This window comes from Lepisosteus platostomus, chromosome 12, assembly GCF_059453375.1.
Source record: "Lepisosteus platostomus isolate fLepPlt1 chromosome 12, fLepPlt1.hap1, whole genome shotgun sequence".
Lineage (NCBI taxonomy): Eukaryota > Metazoa > Chordata > Actinopteri > Semionotiformes > Lepisosteidae > Lepisosteus > Lepisosteus platostomus.
Window position 1 is genome coordinate 7,756,530 of NC_142622.1, and position 17,564 is coordinate 7,774,093.

Here is a 17,564-nt window from a genome sequence, read left to right on the forward strand (position 1 = left end):
TGTTGATCCTGAGGAAGTCCACAGGGTTGACTTTGTCAGTACTTTTGAAGATTTTGAATATCTGAGTCAGATCCCCTGATCTGACTCACATACGCGTTAGAAATGTTTTTTTTTCTTTATATTCCAAGAAATACAAACACAAAAACATTTGTGAATGTTGTGAGACGCAAATTGAGGGGATTACCGGGGAAAAAGCCAGTTGACCTGATCTGCCAGAAAACTGCTTCTGTATTTAAAAGCAACAACGTGGGATGACATTATCCAGCAGTACAGGGAACTCAATGGAAAAAAAATTCACCTCAGGGTGCATAAACTATGCAGAAGAGTAAAACCAACCAGGTCCTGAGCCCACTGCAAAAGTTTTTATCTCTCTACCATTCCTTAAACAATAAATTTTTATGTTAAAAACTGTAGGATTATTTTAAATGTCCTCAGATGTCCTTACCACTTCTCTACAAATTAGCAAAGACAAACATTTTTGAAACAAAGATAAAGATAAACAACGTATGCACCGGTCTTTATCAGAACACCTACTATTGTGCATCACCTCGAACACGTGAACACTGCAGGACAAATAGTTTTAAGTACACCAAAACTGAATATGAGTTTTACTTACAATTATATAACACAAGGTGAAAGGAAAAAAAACGGCTCTTATTATATTTAAATCCAAAAGTCATGTTAAAGCTTTACATTTAGAATTTTACTTTCATTCTAGGTCACCATGTCAAAAAAGGTTATTATTGCTTTAGTAAGTGTCCCAAAAGAGAAGCAAGAATGATTCCTAGTCTCAGGGGATTGTCATATATGGACATACAGTACATGAAGAGTTGAATCTCTTCAGAGTGGAAGGATAGAGGTTGAGGGGAAATTGAATCCTAATGGTTAAAACTAATGCCAAACCAGGGAAGTATTTCACACTCAGTAGCAGAATGAAGACGTGGGGAAACAATTAGAAACTGGATGGAAATTAATTGTGGATAGGAAAGTAAGAAACACTTTAGCATTTTATTGGACAACCACGACATGACTACAGTACTTTCATTATGATGATTAACATTTGTCACCCACAGAGGGTGGGCTATAGGACATAGAACAAGCTGTACATCTCTGATCTGACAGATGCTTAGCACCAGATTGCAGATTCTCTCTTGTGGGATTCTGTCTCGATCCTCTCAACATGCCTTCCCAAACACAGGTCTGCTCTGAGGCCTCTGAAACAGTTCATAAAATGGAGACACCTTAATTGTTCAACAGAAAATTCGATATAATAATTGCTTACACTTATATAGCGCTTTTCTGGACACTCCACTCAAAGCGCTTTACAGGTAATGGGGACTCCCCTCCACCACCACCAATGTGCAGCATCTACCTACTGTATATATATTGTAAAAGGACTCTGTTGAGTCTTGACTTAACTAGTAATTAGGGAAGGAAACCCCAACAACTCCTACCATATCCAGTCCCTTAAAGAGTGAAGGAAGATGAAGACATCCTTTTTTATGCATTTCAAAGGCATGGCAACAACAATAAACTCTTATAAGATGAAGAAGGCATTGTCAACAAATATGCCTATCATTTCAAAGACTGATACTAAAGATTATGTAGTACTTGATCCTGATTATTGTCTATGTCTTCTATGTGTACGTCTATGTCTCCTGACATGCTGGATGTCTGATTTGATAGCATTTGCTGAGTTTTTAAGCATAGCTGTTTTTGTTCTAATGTTTTTGCCCACCGGGCAGTACTTGAAGAATGTATTTCACCGTGTATTAAATGCTATTTAAATCAAAACTACATTTATGGAACTCTATAGTCACCGGACTGTGAATCAGACCATAAGGCAGAAAAAGGGGTGCTCTGTTTAACATCTCAGTAGAAATCCCAACCCACAGACACCATTCGATGAATTAAAAGGTATAAGACACAACACTCCCTAAGAGCTCTGTGTGGTGCTTCTTGTTTGTGTGAAGCAGTGACAGTGAGGTGTCAGTGACAGTGACCATGAGGCAAATCACAGACAATGTCAGAACAACAAGGAAAAGGACAGTCAGAGGCCAGAGACTGGAAAAGAACCAGATTGTCTTGTGCAACGCACACGGCTTCATTACGACTTTAGACTTTGGACTTCGAGCTCTACTGCTTACTGCCAAAAACCCAGTTATTATAAGCGATGCTGATAGGCCTCTTTGCATCTCAGAGAATGGTAATTTTGAAGGGTGTTTTTATTTGAGCTTTAAATCCACCAGTTCTGTCCCCTGGTTATAGATGAATAAGAATCAATTACTATTCATTTTTACCCCCCACCAATAAAAGATAAGGCTTACCCCTGCTTGAGAGAAGCCTGGGACACTGCGTAACAGATCTTAGCTAATTATTATTGAATATTACTTTTCTTTGTTATGCCACTATGAGAATTGTCAGTTACAGTATGTTTAGCATCTCCTGGGGAGTATAAGCATGTTCTAGGAAACAATTACTGAAGGTAAGAAAGCAGCTCATTAAATTAATTTAAAAAACGATAATAATGTTTTGTCCTTAGAGCACAAAATGCATTTTTAGTTCTGTTTGTTAATGTACGTGTATGTCCTTTATTAAGTATAATATCCAGTAATGGGCTAGGATCTAAACTGCCATAAACATGTTCATTTAATCCTGGCTATAACCTCAGAAAACAATGTGTAACATTGTACTCCTGGATAACTCATTAGAGACTTATCCTAGCTAAACTAAGCTGTATCTGCCAGGCCAATCAATGTAGTATAACCAAGTTAAGTCTCCATTATAAATATAATACTATAATGATAACTATTTTCATAGTTTGGAATTTCAAGGGTTTTTTTGCTAATTCTAATTTACTAGAAAGAGAACTAAGACGTATATTGGGGAATCTTTGATGATAGATGATGTACTGTATTTTACAAAACACAACATTCATTGTCACAGTATGGTGAAGGGGTTGGCAGGAAAAATAATTTCACAGAGCTATTGTCCTTGGCTACTGCGTAGGCAAAAGTAAAAATATATTTTTCATTGCTCTGAAAACATTTGTATCATAAAAAGTCACATATCTTGAGAAATATAATTTCATGTTGGTCTAGAAAATAATCTTTTGAAGTGAGACAAAAGCTTTTGGTAAAAAATAACTCATATCACCTGAGTTCACCGGGAGTTTAGCCTGGACATTTCTGTTTAGGCATTTCTTTCAGCAATAATTTATCTTGTTTTATACAGCAGAATAGGGGAAATGAGTGCCCCATCCTGCAAAATGCATGAAAGGAAGATTTTATTCATGGATATTTGGTAGCACACAAAAAACTTTTTTATTTTAAGAAATCAGACTATACAAATCAGATTTAATATGATTTTTAAAAGTGCATTTCCTGTATTGATGCACACTGCTTTGTTGCAGATTCGTGAAAGCCCATTCTTCAGATGGGAGTGTATTGGCACATTGACATCATGACATCAGCATGATAGACATCGATGCTGGAACACTTTTGCAGTAGTAAGTATATAAAGAAAGAACATTTCAAAGAAAATTTGAAAACGTAACAACTTGGACTTGAATGAATAGCCTTCAAATAAAAAGATTGCCTTCTTTTTTAATGATTTATGAATATTTATAATACTTTTTCCTTATCTATTTAATCTGGGCTTTTTTCCAATGTATTTTCTTGCATGTGTCTGGAACATATTGTGCAAGACTTATAATGTAACGGCTTTGCACCCCATCAGGAATAAGAAAGTCAAACACCTCATTTTTCTGAATGTTCTCTTCTGAATTAAGATGGGTTTCTCTTTGAAATGTATAAACTAGTAGAGGCTTATATTTTAGATAATATACATCTGAAAGTTTAAATCTTAATCTTCTTAAGCTTTGTAAACAGCAGCAAATCACTGCTGGTTTAAGAACTGAAGTTTTTAGCACTTGGTGGTCAGATTCAAATAACATTAAGCAGGACAAGAAAGCTTATTAAAGTTAATTTAGAGAACCCATTATTACCTTAAGCCTCATTTTTTTCCTTCTATTTTTTCTAGGCTATGTTATTATTGTTGTAGCAAACCAGTACACAAAACAACAAAAATTCTGTTTTAAACTGTATGTAGCATGATGTCTGAGGGACTGCAAAAAGGCAACAAACTTTTGTCTATCATCACACATGCATTGCTGTGCTAAAGTCATAGAAACCCTAGAGACAATACGGATTAATAGTTTATATATGTTATGTCCAATTCACGGATGTTATTAACATCACCAATTGCCATCACAGACTGAATGAGGAGAAACTAGGCTTATTACTGTACAATCTGTCATTCTCATTGCTTAAAATCTTCAAAACCCACTTCACAGTGACTTCAGGTCATCTATACATGAGCAGGCAATATGAATTGTTGTAGCAACTAATCCCCAACTTTTACTATTCTCATATTCTCTCTATACATCTTTTAATGTTGAAAAGCTAATGTTATACTGCAAGGTACTGATCTATTAGGATTAACCGTTAGTTTAAAACATAAAAGGCTAAATTATTTCAGAGAGCTGCTATAGAATTGTGATTCTGTGTCAACAAGGAAAGACATTGAGGAAAAACAGCACAGCAAAGCAAAATGTCTTAAGACTTTTGCAACACAGTGCACATATACAGTATATGGAGTTGCTTAAGCTAGCAAAAGTTAAAATTCAATATTAATAGTTTGTAATGATTTACAGGAAGGAGGTTGTGTTCTTCTGAACTGCACAAAAGCTGCATGTCTCACATTTATGAAATACAGGAAAAACACACATTTCAGAGTCCTATCTGAAGTTGAACTGCAGAATGTTTTGCAAAATGAGCACACAGTATGATCTGTAATTTTAGACAATGACTGATATGGAAGCATCAACCCATGAATTTCTAAGGTGTATGAAAATATTTATTTTTTTTACAAAGCAGATTTTTGGAAGACCACATTATAAAAAATATAAGATATAAATTTATAAAACTTGAAAAATAAGATCAAACACACTCTGAGGTTCTCAGATTATGTTTTGGCTACTGTTATGTGTAGAAAAAAATCTATTTAATAAGAGATCTACCTATTACAGGTCTTTAAGGTTTTCATTGTGTATTGAAAATTGGCAGTCTTTACTAAAGCTGTTTCTGGAAGCAGGAATCAATCATGCTAACTGCCCTTAGTTCAATAATGCAGGAAAGTGGTTGGAAATATTGTCAGACATTTACAGCAGTAAAATCATTATATCCACTTTTTCCAAACAATTTACTGAGTTTTTGTTTCTTATTTCCTCATGGGGTTTTGAAGAGGGGAAAGAAGAGATGAGATAAGACGTTATTGATCCCGAAGGGAAATCGAGCCATTACAGCAGCCCAGCCCCCCAAAAAACAAGGCAGACATCAGAACAGAAAATTAAAATAACTACAGCATTAGAGTAATTAAAATGTATATAGAATACAAAAATAAAATAGAGTCAGGAAAAAAAATTGGTGTGTGCAAAATATGCTAATAGTCACTGTAATACAATAAAAGATGTGCAAAATGCACATAGGTTTTACAGTGACTATTAGCATATTTTGCACACACCTATTTTTTCCTGTTTTATTTTTGTATCCCATATACTTTTTAATTACTCTAATGCTGTAGTTATTTTCATTTTAATTTTAATAAAGAAAACAGACCAGGAGGACTCTCTGCAGCCCTCTAGAGTCAGTCTCTCTGTTACCTGTTACTCAATACCCTCTTGTACGTGAACGAATATCTCCAAGCAATTCTTCCATCTGTTACAGACAGAGGAACAGGAGCGGTAGATCAGAGCTGATCTGTCACACCCTCTGTTCTGGAGTTTTGTAACGCAATCTAATGTAGATTGACTTGTGACTTATAAAGTCCTTGAGATGGAAAGCCCGCCAGTGGGGGTTTATAACACTGAAAGATCGTGGCAAGACTTGGATTTCAGCCTGTAAGCCATGTTCTTATTGTTCTTAGCCACCATTCTGTCCAGGAATCTCTTGGCTTTCCTGGGAAGACTCTCCCTCCTCTTATTGCGAGCCATCCGCCTCTCGTTGGCCTCCTTACTGTCCCTCCTAAGCCGAACCTGTCGCACGATCCCTTCGAACATCTCTCGGACATTGTGCTGCACTGCCGCCGAAGTCTCGATGAACTTACAGTCGAATACTACTGCGCAGGCTCTGCCCTCTGCAAAAAAATATCCAAGTAAATGTAAGTGTCACCTTCAACAAGAATAAAACAGAACCAAACACTTTCAACTCCTGATATAACTATTAGGTATGAGATGCAGGTTATGATTTATGTACAGCTTTAGGTACAGTAATTATACTGTCTTAATCATTCATTATCAGTTCTCTGCAGCACAGAACCAAATTACCTATTGCTTAGTGTTCTGTTGAATAATTACATTTCAAAGTTATCTTCTTATTTAGCCAGATTTTAATTATTAAAACGTGTATGCAGGCATATGGCACCAGTATGTGACATTTCCATACAGAGAATACATAGAGATTTCAGTTTTTACTCTTATGGGACTCCTAAAGACTATTATTGATCTGTTTTTTTTTTTGCAAAAGCTAGTTTGGGTGCAAATCTCATTTCTCCTCTCCGCCACAAGCGCTCACCGTCGAAAACAAAATAAAACCTCTGCGTTAAGTTTGGGTCTCGTTCTGTCATATTGCTCCATAAATTTATCGTATGACGTTATTTTATCATCTTACGGCATCAGAGGTATTTATTAAAGTTCACAGGGTCTTGCTGTGATTACACGCTCCTTCTAAAAAAACATCAACCCCCTTTAGGGGATTTCAAAATGTTACAGGGAGAGACCTTACCTGCCACTGAGACCTCTCTGCACCGCACAAGGTCGCTCTTGTTGCCCACTAAAATGATGGGGATGTCTTCCGTCTGCCTCGCTCTGCGCAGCTGGATTCGCAGCTCAGAAGCTCTCTCGAAGCTGGAGCGGTCGGTAATTGAGTACACGATGAGGTACGCGTCTCCCACCTGCATGCACTGTTCCTGACTCCAGCTGCCCCTGTCCTGCAGAAGCACAGCACAGACGTTCAGAAACAGCAAGACTCCGAGCGATCCGGCACAGAAAACATGGATTTAATGGTTTGTTTTTAAAGCTTTAAAATGGCCAAAACTGAAGCTTTCGCTTTCGCATACTACTCTTGTAAAAACGATACAAAGGAAAATAACTCATTTATGCATGATAAAATAGACGGTATATTAAATGGGCAAGATGCAAATAACAATGCTTAAAAAAAACACCTGCACATCACACAGTGAAAATAGCATGGGTAGGATATATCGTATTTTATGTTATATGCTATGCTTTATTATCTTACCTGAGTGTCCCAGGTGTCCAATAAAATGATTGTCGCACATTCGCCGTCCACTGTCAGCGTTTGTTCATATGTGTCTTCTATAAATAACAAAAAGACGTTAAGACGGTTTACGCGGGTCCGTGCATTCAAGTTATACGAATAAAGTTGTAAAATATTTAATCTCCTTCACACACAAAAAATATGTCAAAAATAAAATAATAGGGTGTTGTTCACATATAAGATCGACTGGCTTGTTTAAAACGAACGTGAATAATTTAATAACCCCGCACCCGTTTAAAGATACAAGCCCCATAGCACGGGAAAACAACGCTGATAAAAACAATGACCTCCGCTCAGGTCGCAGTCGCTGTCCATGCTGTCCTGGGCGCCCGTGAAAATGCCGGCGAGCGCCGACTTCCCGACTCCGTCCTCGCCGATGAGCACCACTCTGAACAGGCTGGCGCAGGAGTCGGTGGAGATGACCGAGTCCGAGGAGTCCGACGACCAACTGCCCCTGCACGACTCGCCGGCGCTGGTGTAGGACTTGGAGCGGCAGACGCCGGATTGAAGCGCCGAGCTCTTGCTGAGGAGATGCTTGCCGTCGGTGGAGATACTCCAGCGGTGCTGCTGGGGCTGCAGACAGCCACTGCTGTGTCTCATGGTTACGTGAAGGGTCATCTTTCTGAAGCACGGGGGGAAAGCAACGGAATTACAAAAATATGGAAGAAAAGAGTTTCTTAATGCATTTTTTTCCCGTAAAAAATAGATGTAATGTCTTTGAAAAAATAACACTCCACATTGTTGATCACTGAATTTACCTTCTACAGCCATGTCATCTCTTTGCAACTTTAAATCTTAAAAACAAGGAGACGTGCACGCACCCCTCAGAAGCCTTGATTTTTATTAATTAAAAATGTATCAAAATTACTCACTGTTAGAGAATAACAATAAGAATGTCTATAAAACAAAAAATAACCATGATCGCTGCAATAAAAACGTATAATTAAAACTGTGTCTAAGCTGTAAGATTTCCCAAATACAAAGTTCTTTAAGCATCTAAACCCGGTTATTAACTCGAAGATGCAATACAAAATACTGGAACAAAACATGCAGAATAGAATAATAATTGCATTGTAGTTTCCTTTACTTTTTTCCCCCAAAATAAAAACATATCTTACATTATCCAGTTAGGAGCAGCGCAAACTCCAGAACCACTTGATTGTTCGACGGTGTTTCTGCCTGGGTTTCGTGATCTGTGCGCTGGGCTGTAAATCCCAGTAGATTCTCTGCTTCCCACTAATATGCTTTCAGCTCTTTGGGTTTATATATAGTAGTAGGGGTCAAAGACGAGGGCTTTTCCGTGACGTCATTCTCCCTTCGCTAACCAGCCAGACAACAGTGAAACAAAGACGGAGAGGGTTTCCTCTAGTCTTGTGGATGAACTTGGAATTTCGCCTAGAACATACTGTTGCTGTTACTTGAAAGGGTGGCTACGATACGACAAACGTCTATCGCTCGAAAGCACGACGACACTCCATTATCTATAGCTTTTTTTTTAGATTCACATTCGGATTGGCCCACTTATAAATATCCATTCCCAGTGCTTGTCGCTGTAGGCCATACATAAATTCGAGCTAGAATACCACTGACAAAACACTCATTTTCATGCAGAAATAGAAGTAGCTTTAGTGCTAATAAGCTGTAAGACAATCTTATAGAGTTGTCACATATGTGTCACAGGATGAAGAACAGGACAATATTTCCTAACACTGAGCCATAATATCACATCACCAGATTTATTTACTCAACTCCAGTACCTGGAAACAGGGCAGTTAGGATTTGGAAGTTCAAGGCAAAAGATCCCAGGATAAAGTATGAGATGCAATTTACGACTATATAACCGCATGTGTTATTGACAGGTTTAGGCAATTATACGGTCCTAACCATTCAACCATCCATCTGTTTCTACCTCTTCAATCCAGAGTCACTAGAAAATGTATTAACTGCTGGACTATTCGTTTCTAACGTGTAATTCCACAGCCCCTAAACTAAAGTGTGACCAAATTAATTATATACTGACTTAACTTCTCTTAAGTTATGCACGCCATGTTAATGTAGCACTCTCGGGGTTAACGTGGGTATGCGCCCTCGCCACTGCCGCCTCGGGTCAGCCCCCCACCGCTGGGGACTCGAACCCGGGCCACCGGCATGACTCAACAGGGACCCAGGCAGTTGAGGCAAAGGGAAAACTCCCCTCAGCCCGACAGCTGCGGTCCCTGCTTTTCACAGGGAAGGGTGGTAACGTCACCGCGCTGGTAAGCCGGTCTCGCACGACCTGCAATGTCGGCCGTATGCGTTACACTAACTTAACTACCACCCAGCCATCCATCCTACTTCGGATCGCTTTATCCAAGACAGGGTTGTAGGGGGAGTCAGCGCCTATCCCAGAAGCATCCGGGAAAGCACAAGGCAAACAGTGGTGGTCGTGGGAGATTCTATTCTCCTACAGTGCAGAAACACTGCAAGAGAGATACGTACCTTACATGTACAGGAGCTGGGGACTCTGAAGGAGCAAGGGACTATACCCTGTGATTATCTTCGTCCAACGAGCAGACAGAACGAGCAGGTGCAGACCCAGTGACTGCAGCTCCTGGGGAGGATGTTGAAAAATGTACCTATCAAAGTAAACGTAAGCATTTAGGTTGACACATTGCTTTCCATTAGCCAGTGTGCGGAAGCAATACAAAGGACGTACAGAAGACACATAGGGTATATAGTTCAATCAAGGAATGCCATGTTAAAATGGAACAATTAGCAAGACCTTGTACGAAGATCTTGTACAAGTTTGGCCACCGTGTTTTAAAAAAGCCATTGCTTATGTGGAATCAGTCTGAAGTACAGATCTACAGTATCTTACACTCACAAGCTGAAAGAACTGAATATATTTTGTGTCAAATTTATTTTGTGAGAGAAGTCCATCAGGCTTTATTTCTATTTATACGAACATTTCTTGTATTGTTGGTAGAGACAAATAATAGTTGTATGTAAGGTTTTGTCAATGCATTTTTTTGGTAAAATGTGATCATGTTTATCATATTGGTTTTATTTTTAGTTTGCCTTTTTTAAATATAACTTGGTAAAGGTGTGACTAAAGGTTACCCCGAGTCTCTTTTTTCAAACACAAGGATGGCAAGAGAAAAATGTCTTCGTCTTTATCATTTTTAAAAATACACAATGTGCCTGAAATTACATTTTAAAAATGACTAAATGATTTAGAATATATTTCTTTTGATATATTTTACTTTTGTTGTCCCATAATGACATAATGTTTTAAGATTTTGCATTTAGCCAGTGTGCCAATTACTTAATCACAAATACCTCACTGCAAAGGGGTTGGTCATCTTTGGCTATTTCTGTCTGGAACCATAATCAAGAGATCACTCTTGAGTAAGCTGGTTATATTAAGGTCCTTAAATGTTAATTAAGGTGATTAGTTTGAGATTGAGTTGAATAAGACATGTATTATAAGACTTTCTAAATAGATGATACATTAAGCTATTTCCACTAGCGGGTAGGTCACTTTGGGTTATGCTGAATCTGGTCCAAAAAACATCTTAACCTGGAGGTCAATTCATTATTTTGTTAACAGTTGCATGCTGTCAAACAGGGAGAAATGTTTAGATTAAGAACAATGAATTGTGTTTCAACAGTATTCATGACAGTTCTCTTTTAAATTATCTAGTATGTTTTGAAACAACAGATCTAGTGTTTTTTACCTCCATCTTGCTGAAAAGCAGTTTTTGAAATTATTTTTTTGGAATTTGTCAGCTGTCACTGTAAATTTTGGGGTTGAAGGTACTGTACAAGGATAAACTCTGAAGTGTCTGCATGGCTGAAACTATACTCGTGACAAAACATACAGATGTCACCCAGAAATGGAAGACTTTTCTGAATAATGTGCATTAAAATAAAAACAAATATGAAAGGAAATATGAAAGGAATGAAAGTAAAATTAACAACTCACCACTGGCTACTACATAGACTGACAGATCATCGTTTACGTTGCTTTATTAACATTCATTTAAGCTGCTAGTGTAAGTGGCTTTTCATTGGAAAACATGACCAGCAATGAATTATTGAAAATGGAATATGGGATATCATAGATTAAATGAGAGTAATACCCAGCCGAATCATTTATTATATCCTAACAAACAGCCACACCCAGGGGAGAGCTCATCGATTGCTGTGGACAATGAACTGCAATTATCACTTGCCTCTCCTTGAAGCTTCTTAGCGAAAGGTGATACAAGTTAAAAAAGCGAATGCATTTTTCAAACGCTGTCAAGAGAAAATAAAATCCACGCATGCTGTCCGAACGCATTCAGCACCTCGTGTGGCACAAGCTTCAGCCTATTTCCTGGCACTGATAAATCAGATTAAACCGGCGGAGACTTTTAAAATAGGCCATGGCTGGAGGCCACAGCTGAAATAAGAGACAATTCGAATATGAGGAAACCTATAAGCTACCGTAGCACCAAGGTGGAGGTATGGAAAAGGTGCTGTGCTTCAGAAAGGAAATTGTAACCAGTGCTTCCATTAAAAGAAAAAAAAAATACAGGTTTAGTTTAACTACAAAAACCAATGCAAAATTATAAAAAAACACCTTTTTTTCCTAGTGGGGAACAAGACAGTGAAAAAATTCACATAATTTCAAGCTCATCTCAGTTATTCCCCACCTTAAATTTGAATTTTGTGTAGCATGCGAGCCTTAGCCAAGTGTCTGCCCAGCGTGGATCGTATCCCCAGAATCAACACTACAGTCTCTGAATGAAATACACCATGTACTGCATACATACTGTACACTACACCAACTGCTGCCAACCAGCTGTTATGATACTAGATTTTATAATAAATATTTTCCTGTACTTAATCGGTTTTTGAAATTGCAGCCCTAAAACTACTACAGTATGTTCCTGGAGCACAGTGAAAGGAGATCTGTGAAATGACAGGTGATGTCTCAACTCCGCAGACTATCGATTTGCGGTTATCTTATTTCAGTCACTTTTACAGTGGTGCTCTCCCCCAGAGAAAATATATCAAGGTTTCCATTAGGCTACCATTCTCCACAATGGACAGTAAATTCAGGTGCAGTCAGAGAAGTTGAAGACCTTGGCAATTAAATAGGATTGTGTCAGTAGGACCACGATGGGAATCTATGAGTCTTTAAGTAGGTCTAAGGATGGGGGTTGTGTAGGTTTTCTTCCTTACTGTTAAGTGGATTGTTATTGTTAATTGTGGAAATTGAAACTGAAGAATCACTTTTGGCATCTTCGGTACTATTTTATATGCATAAACGTGTTATATACTACAACAACCGGGACCTGAACTGTTATAGCGTGTTAGCCCTGTAACATCGTATTTTAACAAAAAAGACAAATGAACCCAAATGTTTATTTGCCATTGAAATATCTGTGAAAAAACATATTTAAATGGTTTTAACAAGTCTCTGGAGAGCCATATTTGAAAGATATTACAGATGGCTGCTTTCTATTAGATAATATTCTATCATATTTTTTACCCGTTAGAGATACAGTAGGCACTCACAGAGGTGACCCATCCTGAGGCTCAGTCTTTTAGACGAATGTGTTAAGCATTTGATTCATTTGTTTAGAAGTGGTATTTTAATAGACAGGCCAGCCCTTTTTGTTATGTACCAAAACCAATATCACAATGTGTTGCTAGCGAAAGTCTGAAAGAAGAACTTCAATTGAAAAATCACACTTTTGTTCCACCAATGGTCTCAGTTGTGAGCATTACTGTAGAGCTTTTTCTACGATTTGGATGAGCAATTATTATAGTACCAGTTTATTTCCCTTCAAATGGGAAATAAAGTCTTGCTTCATTACAGTGTTTTTCCCACTACACAACAAACATGACAAACAGACATGCTTTCAGTTAACAAAACAAACAAAACAAAACAAAAATAATTTTCCCCTTCTATGTGAGGACCCGAGCAGTCTGCTAAAGTGGTATTGCAGAACATGAGACACAGAGTAGTTCTAGATATAGAGTAATGCATTTGGCTGGTTTATGTTTTCTGTGTGGCCTTTAAGCTTTATTTTGCTTTCAAGATGGCTTAGCTAGAGACAAAGAGATCTAAATATCATTTTATCCAAAGCTCTGAATAATTCTTTTTAAGCTTAGTTCATACTGACTTAATGCAAAAGAACTATATAAATCCATCAGTGTAATGGATAGGTTTTGCCACTTTACTGGAATCCAGAGAAACAATTGAAATCTGCACTTTGCCTTGTAGCCGTGTGATGTACTAAACTGCACACTGCACAAAGGATGAGTTCATAATTTCAGTAGTGGCTTGTTTGTTATTCTTTGGGGATGCTTTTACTTTACCACCCGAGAGACGTTTTTGAAAACAGCAATGAAGGAATAGTGCCACTTACTTCAGGCTCTACACATTTTGCAAGAACCATGAACCAGAGGACAGAAATGGAAACGAAGGGGAACTGATCTAAAACTGTGAGCAGGAGGCACTTCTTCATGCAAGGGGTTGGTAGGAGTTGATAGAAGCTGATACCCTGACTTCTTTTAAGTAGCAGGATGGGACTTTATGATCACTTAGCTATTAGTTAAGTGACTAATAGCTAGTTAGTTAAGTATCCAAACTAAAGAGGCTGAATTGGCCTCTTCTCATTTGCACACTTACTGTGCTTTCTTATGTTCAATGTTTTTTTCATCTGAAATGAATTAAAATAACAGATATTGGTCCCAATGTATACTGAAATAAGTTACTTGAACTACAGCCATATATACCATGGTTATAAGATACATATTTAGCATGATCAGCTCAGTTCCGGGTCCTAAAGGAAAAAAGATCCGCCTCTAACTTAAGTGAGGATGTAATTGGGCACAGTCCCCCCCATGCTAGCCCTTAAACCCCTTCCTTAACTCATTTCACCCTGACTTGACCATATGGTGTTTTTTGTTAAGGTTTGCCAAAAGTCCTACAATGTGTGCATTTGACGATATGAAAGAAAGAAAATAACATTTGCCTAAATGAAACATTAATTTGGGCTGGATTAAAAGTTTGTTTTCTCTCCTCTCTCAGCTCTGAGCTGCTTTAGGAGGCCTGTCAGTGAATATTTCTTCTCCCAGAGTATTACTGAGGGGCCAGATGGGAATATAGTGCACCTCCCAAGAGGACGCTCTCCAAATCCTCTCTGTGGAAATCCTTTACAATGGCACCACCAAACCATTCACACTTTTTAATGCTGCAGTATCTCCTTCCCAGCCTGTGCAGCTAATGTAGTACGATCATCTGCCTTGGGACTATCATCTAATCTGCCAGAACATGAGGTACCATGTGATGATTGCCTTCATGATCCTACACAGATAATACATTGAGCAATTAGGGTCACAGAAAGCCATGGCAGTCTACTGCAAAAATACATCTTTATCATGCGATGATAAGTTTACCCGGATTTGCTTTATGATAAATATGTATAAGGATTAATATTTTTAAGGAGATACAGAGTGATGATACTCAGCACACAGGTGGCAGCATCCACCCAGCTCTTGCAGTGCACTGCCCCCTACTGTTCTCCATATCACACTCTCTCCACAGGCCCTTTACGAGCTGACCACCCCCTGGACTCACGCTGTGCCACTCTTCCCCTGTCTGCAGCAGTGCAATAAACTTCAACGTTCCTGTCAGATCCCGTTTTAAAGCCTTAAAATAAGACTTACCGATCCATCTTTGCCTGAAGGAAACTTTCTGTGAACCAGACCTGAAAATGATGCCATCTGTTATGAAACACTAGAATGCCTTATGCATTCTGTAACTGTTGGCCTCATGTTCCCTTTCCTTAAAAGTGCAAGAATAGACAGTAGTTTCCTCTGGAATGATAAAAACAGTTTTACAAGAAAATTAATTCAGGAACAAGTGGCCCCATTTACTAAACGTCCATAAGCAAAGTTGATTAAAGTACATGTTATTACCCCAACCCATCAACTCTGAGTTACATAAAAACACCTTACCTTAAAACTATGATATATAGGATAGGATCACTTTATTGGCCATATACAATTTCTTGTATTAGGAATTTATCTTTACACATACCCCAACTTACTCTCCATAAGACACACAGATGGGGAGAGAAGCTTAAGGTCAGAGCGCACGGTCAGTCATTTATATGGTGCCCCTGGAGCAGCTGGGGTTAAGGGCCTTGCTCAGGGGCCCAACGAAGTAGGATTCCTCTGCCAGTCACGGGATACGAACCAGCAACCTTCCAGCCACAGGTGCAGATCCTTAGCCACAGAGCCACCGCATGATTTATATATATATATATTACATTAAAAAAAACTTTAAATGTATGCAAAATCTTTAAGAGCATAGCTCTCTGAATTTCAGACTTCAACAATCAAAACGAGTTTCCTCTTTCAGCTTTTCAGCATGGAATTAATCCACTTGTTCCTTCCTATTAACATTCCTTTCCTTGTTCCTGTGCCTAAGTGTCTCCTGGCTCTTGATCGGGTGAGCCAATCTCATTGTCTTGGATCTCAGCTTGACCTGGAGAATGTAAACCAAGTGGCTAATCCTCTGAAAGTCAGCAGTGATGTAGTCAGTGTCATTTAAGGCTGCCACATTTTCAGCATGAACTGTGTGAGATGACAGCACTGTTACTGTACCACGTTGCAGCCTGATTTAATCAGATCTCAGAAGCTAAGAAAGCTTTGTCCTGGGAGTGATGGAAAAACCAGGTTGCTTCTGCACTGTTCCTCCAGGACCAGAATGTCCAAACAAAAGGGCAGTATAGTTGCAAGGGACACTATGCTGTAGGAGGTATTGTTTTTTAGATAGTCATTAAAAATCCTTAGCACCAATTGCAAGAGTAGAGGTGTTAATCCTGGTACCCAGGCTAAATTCCACCTTTGGTCTTCACAATCTGGCCTCAGTAAACTAATTAAGTTTATGAATGACATCGTCTAATGACGATGAAACCATGTACAGCAGGGAGGGGAGTATGTTGGTGTCATGGTTTGCTTAGAAATTGGAAATGGTGGTTAATTTCAGGAAACATTCTTCAACATCTCTCTCCCTGGTAATCCAGTTACAGCCAGTGATGTGGCTGAGAGTGTGGTGGAGCCCTTTAGGTTTTGGGGAATTATGATTTCTAATACCCTTAAAGTTCTTCATAACAGATTAATTCTCAAATTGCAGGCACTTTGTATGCAGGGAAATGTGTGCATTTGGATTGAGAAATGGATAATAAATAGGAAATGGAAAGGACAGATAAAGGGAAAATGTTTAAGGTGTTGAGGTAATTAGTGGAGTACCACAGGGACCAGTACTGGGACCACCACTCTCTTTAATTTATATCAATGATCTAGATTCTAATGCAAGTAGTAAACTAGTCAAGTTTGTAAATGATACCAGATCAGGAGGATTAGATAACACTGTAGAAGCAGCAGATGAAATTTAAAAAAAAATAAATTTATGGCATAAATCTAGCAGATTATGTTTTTAATTACATTAACTACATTAATTATTTAATGTAGACCAGTGCAGGATCTTGCAAGCAGGTAGTAAAAACATAACTGTTAGCCAGCAGCAATATTACCCTGCAGTTCAAAACTGGCAACCCACTGAAGCCCAGCACCCATGAGACTGGTCAGTACCTGGATAGGGGACCTCATGGGGAAAAAATGGTTGTTGCTGCAAGAGGTGTTAGTTGGGCCAGTAGGGGGCGCTCTCCATGCAGTCTGTGTGAGTCCTTATATCCCTGTATAGTGACAGGGACATTATGCTGTAAAACGGAGCTGTCCTTTGGATGAGATGTAAAACTGAGGTCCTGACTCTCTGTGGTCATTAAAAATGACCCAGGGTGTCTCTTGAAAAGAGTAGGGGTGTTACCCCAGTATCTTGGCCAAAGTTCCTGCTGGCCGTTACCAATCACGACTTCCTAATAATCCCCATCTATGAACTGGCTTCATCACTCTGTTCTCCTCCCCACTTACAGCTGATGGGTGGTGACTGTACTGGCGCACTATGACTGCCATCATAGTGCAGGTGGGGCTGCACATTGGTGGATGTGGAGGGGAGTCCCCTTTACCTGTACAGCACTTTAAGTGGAGAGTCCATAAAAGTGCTATATAAGTATTATTATTTTTATATTATTAAAGCATTATTATTATTAATATTATTAAACG

At 38.6% G+C, this 17,564-nt stretch overlaps 1 protein-coding gene and 2 long non-coding RNA genes across 3 annotated transcripts; 2 read left to right on the forward strand and 1 right to left on the reverse strand.

Moving 5' to 3' along the window:
* Positions 1–2,350: 2,350 nt before the first annotated feature.
* Positions 2,351–3,609, forward strand: LOC148650979 (uncharacterized). Its single transcript, XR_015925624.1, has 2 exons — positions 2,351–2,485; positions 3,413–3,609. It is a non-coding gene; the product is annotated as an uncharacterized LOC148650979 (long non-coding RNA).
* On the reverse strand, positions 3,300–8,663 carry gem (GTP binding protein overexpressed in skeletal muscle). The gene is made up of 5 exons (XM_088600694.1): positions 8,516–8,663; positions 7,685–8,019; positions 7,359–7,435; positions 6,843–7,047; positions 3,300–6,195 (listed from the first exon to the last, which is right to left on the reverse strand). Exons 2-5 carry the CDS (start codon positions 8,013–8,015, stop codon positions 5,918–5,920), a joined length of 891 nt encoding a protein of 296 aa, XP_088456820.1. The 5' UTR covers positions 8,016–8,019; positions 8,516–8,663; the 3' UTR covers positions 3,300–5,917.
* On the forward strand, positions 6,088–7,399 carry LOC148650981 (uncharacterized). The gene is made up of 2 exons (XR_015925625.1): positions 6,088–6,219; positions 6,810–7,399. It is a non-coding gene; the product is annotated as an uncharacterized LOC148650981 (long non-coding RNA).
* Positions 8,664–17,564: the final 8,901 nt, after the last annotated feature.

Bases quoted from the DNA above. Each gene is read 5' to 3' on its own strand.
- gem (XM_088600694.1), bottom strand. From the start codon at position 8,015: ATGACCCTTCACGTAACCATGAGACACAGCAGTGGCTGTCTGCAGCCC. The intron at 7,436-7,684 runs GTCATTGTTTTT...TGTTATTTATAG, and splicing joins CGACTGCGACCTGAGCGGAG to AAGACACATATGAACAAACG. The intron at 6,196-6,842 runs GTAAGGTCTCTC...ATTTTTTTGCAG, and splicing joins CAGAGAGGTCTCAGTGGCAG to AGGGCAGAGCCTGCGCAGTA.